General features: G+C 42.5%; 1 protein-coding gene across 1 annotated transcript; it reads right to left on the bottom strand.

The window, feature by feature from the left end:
- Window positions 1–3,638: 3,638 nt before the first annotated feature.
- LOC130237395 (uncharacterized) lies at window positions 3,639–7,017 on the bottom strand. Its single transcript, XM_056468333.1, has 2 exons — window positions 4,182–7,017; window positions 3,639–3,803 (listed from the first exon to the last, which is right to left on the bottom strand). Exon 1 carries the CDS (start codon window positions 6,996–6,998, stop codon window positions 4,374–4,376), a length of 2,625 nt encoding a protein of 874 aa, XP_056324308.1. The 5' UTR covers window positions 6,999–7,017; the 3' UTR covers window positions 3,639–3,803; window positions 4,182–4,373.
- Between the last annotated feature and the right edge of the window lie 492 nt (window positions 7,018–7,509).

The raw sequence follows: 7,509 nt of genomic DNA, 5'->3' as shown, positions 1-7,509 counted from the left end.
TTAATATGAAATGACAACTATGATTAGTTCATCGTGTTCACGCTTCGGTTTGCACATAATATCTCTTTTGTTGTCAGCGGGGATCATTATTTTATAATCTCATAAATATTTACACAACTCCTCAACTCCTTGCGCGCTGATTGGCTTCCCGTCGGTCTTTATTATGCTGCGATAGCAAACATAAAAGACTTCATTACCCAGAGTGCAACATCATCCTCTCAAACGCGCACGCGCTGAATTCCTGCTCCGCTATTGGTGCACATCAAAGCTGATGTCGGGACCCAACGTGGGCATTCGAATCACTCATTGGCCCAGGCTTTAATATCACTAGCCAATCAGAGTGCAGTCATGAAAAGAGACGTTAAGGCTGCAATGTTTGTACATTATGTGCCGTGTTATGATACGAGCGGCTTGTAGCTTTGTTCTCTATCAAACAGCATATCATTATAAACCGCTGAGTTTGACAAATATACGATGGTGTAATGTAAACACAACGCAATTTGCTTTCAATAGTACACACGCTCGCATTTCTTCAGCTTTTATCGCATTTATGTAATCTACAAAAGCAAATGTAAGCAGTCGACCTTAAAAGCAGCTCTGGCTCTCCGCAGTTCATGTCAGTCGCGCAGTAATACAGGCGACACCGCTGTGAAGAGCATTTCTTTTCTCTTCTGATCTATCAGCACCTTTTTTTTCTCTCACTCACTCTCTTATATATTTATTTTAGATTTTCAGAAATCCAATACACCCCTTGCTGGCTGCAGTTTGGCTCGCTGACAGTCGATTCACGACTGTTGAGTCGTTCATTCGAATCGGCTCTTTTAGTGATTCAAAGGAACCGACTCGCGGAGCGTTCGTAAATCGACTCAAATCTCTTACGGGATTTAGCATATTTTAATTTTACGAAACGTATTTGGGAAATTCACATCGTTTACAGCATGTTATTAGTTTGTATAGACATACCCAGGATTGAATTAACATTGAAATTTGAGCCTCGAGTTCCCTCAAGATTTTCATATGTCTTATTTAGCTGTTTTTATTTGCATTATTAAAATGAGGTCTGTGGTTAAAGAGATAGTTCACACTGAAATGAAAGTTCGCTGTTCATTTATTTAGATACTCACCCTGAGGCTATTCAACATGGAGGTGACTTTTTGTCTTAAAGGGATAGTTCACCCAAATATCAAAATAGTGAGTACATTTTCATTTTTGGGTGAACTATCCCTTTAAGTAGAGCATTAAAGATTAGCAGAAACAGTGATACCTGATTTATACAATGCAAGTCAGCGTACAGACACTTTAAAAGTCAACAAAAACATATACAGGCCTATATTATCTTTAATCATAAGCCTCTGTAAATTGTCCTGGAAGTGTTTAATGATCTTAAAGGGACAGTTCACCACCCTAAAATGAAAATAGGGGAGTGCGGGGCACAAAGTAACGCAGGGTAAAATGTAACACAGAGTTTTAAGGTATTTGCTTAGGACAGGGATGTCAAACTCAATTCCTGGAGGGCCGCAGCCCTGCACAGTTTAACCCTCATTAAACACAGCTGATCAAACTAATTAAGTCTTCCAGTCCTGTTTGAAACCTACAGGTAAGTGTGTTGAAGCAGGGCTGGAACTAAACTGTGCAGGGCTGTGGCCCTTCAGGAATTGAGTTTGACATCCCTGGCTTAGGGTTAACTATGGCAGGGTGTCACAGTGGCGCACCCTCACAGCAAGAAGGTCGCTGGTTCGAGCCTCGGCTAGGTCAGTTGGCATTTCTGTGTGGAGTTTGCATGTTCTGGTGTGGGTTTCCTCCGGGTGCGGGGGTTTCCCCCACAGTCCAAACACATGCACTATAAGTGAATTGGGTAAGCTAAATTGTCTGTAGTGTGTGTGGGCGTGAGTGTGAATGAGTGTGTATGAGTGTTTCCCTGTAATGGGTTGCAGCTGGAAGGGTGTCAGTTATGTAAAACGTGCTAAATAAGTTGGCGGTTCATTCCACTGTGGTGACCCCTGATTAATAAAGGGACTAAGCCAAAAAGAAAATGATTGAATAAATGAATGAATAATTTCCTTCTGGTTTATTTGACAAATTTACTAACGATGTTGGAGTGATAATGTAAGATGCTTTATGATTTCCCTAAAATACATAAATTTATTGGATGTAATATTAAAGTCACAGATTCGAATACGCAAATCTTTACAATTAGTTATTCATTTATCCCTGAATAATGATTACATTACGAAGAAAAGTACACCAAAGTCATTTCTAAATGTTTAAATGTTACGTACACTCACCGGCCACTTTATTAGGTACACTCGTGCACACTATTTTTATCTATTAAATTACCCAATAAATTGTATGTTTTAATCGTCTACCCCTAACCTAACCCTAAACCCAACCGTCACAGTAATGTAAAATATTAACTAGAAAAGTAAAGTTCGTTAACAAACCTCATCTGAAAGTTTGAAGTACTTTTAAAGTTTCAATAACTGAAGTAGTTTTTAAGAAGCTTGAAATAGTCGGCATAGATAAATAACCACATACATGTTAGCGTGTTTCTAGTATGGATTGGCATGTTTCTTTCTAGGTCGTTAGGGGCTTCTGAGTGGTTGCAAAGGTGTTGCTAGGTGGTTGCTATGGTGTTTTAGGTTGTTGCTAAGGTGTTGCTGAGTGATTGCTATGGTATTCGAAGTGGCTGTTAGGCGATTGCTAAGGCGTTGATAGGTGGTTTCTAGGTGGTTGCTAGGGTGTTCTGAGTCATTGCTAGATGGTTGCTAAGGTGTTGTTGGCAGTTACTAAGGTGTTGTTAAGTGGTTGCTAGGTTGTTCTGAGTAGTTGGTAGGCAGTTGCTAAGGCATTGCTAGGTGGTTGTTAGGGTGTTGCTAGGCAGTTGCTAACATAAATTTGAATGATTCTGGCATGAATTAACATGTTGCTAGCATGTTTCTAGCATAAATTAGCCTGTAGTTAGTATGAATTAGCGTGTTGCTAGTATGTTTTTAGGATGAATTAGAATGCTGCTAGTATGATTATAGTATGAATTAGCATGTTGCTAGTATGATTAGTATGTTTATTAGTATGTTAGTATGTTATTAGTATGGATTGGTATGTAGTTTGTGTGTTTCTAGTATGGATCAGTATATTGTTAGTATGAATTAGGATGTTGTTAGTATGATTATTATATGAATTAGCATGTTATTAGTATGTTTGTTAGTATGATTATTATATGAATTAGCATGTTATTAGTATGTTTGTTAGTATGATTATTATATGAATTAGCATGTTATTAGTATGTTTGTTAGTATGATTATTGTATGAATTAGCATGTTGCTAGTATGATTAGTATGTTTGTTAGTATGATTATTATATGAAGTAGCATGTTATTAGTATGTTTGTTAGTATGATTATTATATGAATTAGCATGTTGCTAGTATGATTAGTATGTTTGTTAGTGTGATTATTGTATGAATTAGCATGTTGCTAGTATGGTTAGTATGTCTGTTAGTATGATTATTGTATGAATTAGCATGTTGCTAGTATGATTAGTATGTTTGTTGGTATGTTAGTATGTTATTAGAATGTATTGGTGTGTAGTTTGTGTGTTTCTAGTATGGATCAGTGTATTATTAGTGTAGTGAAGTCCCACTACATTCAAGATTTTAGCTGGCTGAGGCGGCCAAATATGGATCTGATTTCGGTTAGAAAATCAAGAGTGGAGAAGAGATTCTTTCTGATGAGCATTTATTTTCTGTCCTGAATATGCAGCTGAGGTATGCACTGGAGATATTGCAAAGAATGTGGGTGTGTGTGGTCTACAAAAGGAAATAAAGAGAAATAATTTACCAAAAATATTCATCTAACATTTGTGTCTTATTGTACTAACACATTGAGAAATATTAACTAACACAATACAAGATATACATGACAAAGTCTGTATTTCCGCCTGTTATAGCAATGAAATGAACTGAAATACAACAGTAAACTAAATAACAGGGCACTACAAATCGTTATGTAAACAAACACTGGCCGCATTCGCACGTAGCATTAGCGTGGAGGGCGATGACTCAGCAAAATAGATCGGCAAATTACGGCCGAAATTAACGGGAAAAACGATCGTCATAAACCACTGAAAGTTACCAATAACATGCATGACATATAATAATCAGAATCAAACATGTATATGTACTCACTTGTATAACATAAACGCATTTGCAGAGCATAACCTGCAGCATAAACAGTGAATGGCATTCAGTCCGTATTCAGTCCGTATTGGTGTGCGTCATGTAAAAATGTCCGTGCGGGAAACAATTACTAACTTAGGTTCCTAGGACAGGCTTTCTGACACAGCCGCCCCCAATTATCGGTCTGGAGAATTGTACATTTTAAGAAAGTTTGTCGGCGGTGTCCGGAACATTATCCTCTAAGTGCGGAAGTGGAACTAATCGCACAACTGGACGAGTGTAAGTTTTTTCCTTAACTTTAACTCTAACGGTACGAATTTTACCGTCAGCTCCAGGTAACGTTTCAGACACTGTTCCTACAGGCCATAAAGCACGTGGGAGTTGTGGATCAACAATAAGAACTACTTGGCCCACGGTAAGTTCCTTGCCATCCTTCCTCCACTTCTGGCGATCCTGTAAACTTGGGAGATGATGGCGGATGAAGGCAGTCCAGAAATTATCAGCCAACACCTGGCTATGTCTCCATCTGCGTCTGCCGAGCAAGTTGTTGGAGTCATACAGAACTTGAGGAAGTGAGGCATCACGTCGGCCCATAAGGAGCAGGTTGGGAGTCACTGGGTCCAAGTCTGCGACGTCAGAGGATATGTAGCCAAGTGGCTTGGAATTCAGAATGCCTTCCACCTCCACTAACAGGGTTTGCAATACTGCCTCTGGCACTGACTGCTCTCGCAGGATGACACGTAAAGCGGACTTCACCGATTTGACCTCACGCTCCCAGGTTCCCCCGAAATGAGGAGCACTTGGTGGGTTAAAGCGAAATCGAATCCTTTGCTCCGCAAGCTGCTCCTGAAGCTTTGGTGCCATGGCATTGAAGGTCTCTTGTAATTCTCGATCCCCTCCGACGAAGTTAGTGCCATTGTCACATAGCAGTTCCATGGGCTTGCCTCGTCTTGCGATGAAGCGACGCAGAGAAAGCAGAAATGCATCAGTGTCTAGTTGTTCCAGTAGATCTAGATGCACGCACCTGGTTGTCATACATTTATAAAGGACTCCCCACCTCTTCTCTTGGCGACGACCAACTTTAACCGTGAAGGGGCCAAAGCAATCTACCCCTGTAGAGTAGAACGGGGGTTTGTAAAGTTGCAGTCTGCTGGATGGAAGATCGGCCATTTGGGGTGTCTGAGGTTTAGCACGCCAGAACTGACAGTCTCTACATGTGTGCTGATGTTTCCGAATTGCTTCTCTGCCTCTTAATACCCAATACTGGCGGCGCAGTTCAGCTAGGACCCGTTCGGAGCCTGGGTGAAGGAGTCGCTGATCTGTCTCCTTAATTAACAGCTTGGTGACAGGGTGGCCAGGATCCAACACAATTGGGTGGATAGCATCCAAGTGTAGGCTATCAGCCCGACGTAATCGTCCCCCTACTCGGATGAGACCTGTGGCTTCATCGAACTCAGGGGCAAGAGAGATCAAACGACTGTCAGAAGGTAGAGATTGGGCAGTCTTCAGAGCCTTGATCTCATATGGGAACGAGTCACTTTGAGCCTGTGCCAGGAGGAGTTTCTCAGCTTCAATATAATCGGCTGCGTCACTAGAGAATTTATTATCAGCAGTAGCCGCCCCGTGCAGGGACCTAACAGTGGCCTGGACAAGTTCTTGCCATGTAGAGAACTGAGTTGGGTCTGGGAGTGAAGGGTTATTCACTGAAATAGTACCAACGAAGGCAGCTTTCTTTAATTCACTGAGTTCTGGTTCTACCGCTAGCTTGGGAATGGATGGCCATTGATCAACAGACTCGAGAAGAAAGGATGGTCCTGAATTCCATTGGTGAGGGCCTGTTAGCTCCGCTAAAGTTAGACCCCTTGTGATATGGTCAGCCGGGTTGTTGGCCGAATCAACATACCTCCATTCAGCTGTCTCAGTGAGAGTCTGTATTTCAGCTACACGTCCTCCAACAAACACCTTGTAGCGGCAAGACTCTGCGGTCAACCAGTACAGCACAGTTGTTGAGTCAGACCAGAGAGTGACTGAATCAATGGGAAGAGTTAACTCATTTTGTATTACTTGGGCTAACTGGGCGCCGGTCAGTGCTGCACTTAGCTCCAAACGAGGCATGGATAGGCATTTTCTGGGAGCCACTCTTGATCGGGCCAAGACAAAGGTGACGGCAGCATGTCCAAAATCATCAGAAGTACGTAAATAAGCCACTGACCCATACGCTCTTTCAGATGCATCACAAAAGATGTGTAGCTCTCGAGTGACAGGAGGATTATCAGGCCAGACTGGTGTGTATAGTCGAGGGAACTGCAACTGAAGGAGTGTTGGAATTTCTCCTACCCAGGTTAACCACTTATTCCTCAGTTGTGCAGGCTCAATCAGATCATCCCAGCCCAAGTTTTGCTTCCAAAGGTCCTGAATGAGGACTTTAGCCCTTGTAGTGAACGGGATAATAAATCCTAAAGGATCATACTGACTGGCCAATGTCTTGTACATGTTCCTCATAGTAGGCTCCAATGGCTCTGCAGAACGTAAATTGTAACCCAGAGAGTCATTGAGACAATTCCACCGTAGGCCAAGAGTGGGTTCTTGCAGATCTGCGCTAGCTTTGGTTAACCATCGTTCACTGTTGGTAGACAGGGCCTCCACGGGAAGATGCTGGATCGCAGATGGTACATTACAGGCCCATTGTCTTAAATCAAAGCCTCCCTCAGCCAGCAACTGACGCAGTCCATCCACAACGTCCTTAGCTTCATTGGCTGTTGGTGTGCTGTAAAGACAGTTATCAACATAAAAGGAGTTCTCCACTATGTTTACTAACTCAGGCATGTCACCTTTCTGTCCTTGTGCATGGTGTTGGAGGGCAAAGATGGCGCAACATGGACTACAGGTAGTCCCGAAGGGAAGCACCTGCCATTCGTATATATCGGGCTCTCTATCCCTGCACATGTCCCTCCATAGGAAACGAAGCACCTGTTTGTCTTCGGGCAGCAGACGTACCTGGTGGAACATGCCTTTTATGTCCCCGCTTACAGCAACAGCATGCTGCCGGAATCTCAGGAGGACTCCCAATAACGATGGTCCCAAAGTTGGTCCAGGCAGTAGCTGACTGTTCAATGACTGTCCTTGATGTTGAAAGGAACAGTTAAAGACAATCCTGTCTTTGTTGTTGTGATGTACTATATGATGCGGAATATACCAAGCCTCGATACTCTTGTTGGCTTCCTCCGCTGTTATCTTGGCAACATATCCAGCTGCCTCCAACTTCTGGATCTCAGTGCAGTATGCTTTAGCCCTCTCCGGATCCCGTGACAGCCTGCGCTCTGTGCTGCGTAAACTG

Source organism: Danio aesculapii, chromosome 2 (genome assembly GCF_903798145.1).
Source record: "Danio aesculapii chromosome 2, fDanAes4.1, whole genome shotgun sequence".
NCBI lineage: Eukaryota > Metazoa > Chordata > Actinopteri > Cypriniformes > Danionidae > Danio > Danio aesculapii.
Note: the sequence above shows the minus strand (reverse complement) of the source record. Positions and strands in the feature narration are given on the sequence as shown.

Excerpts from the sequence above, each read along its gene's own strand:
- LOC130237395 (XM_056468333.1), bottom strand. The coding sequence starts at position 6,998 with ATGCCTGAGTTAGTAAACATAGTGGAGAACTCCTTTTATGTTGATAAC.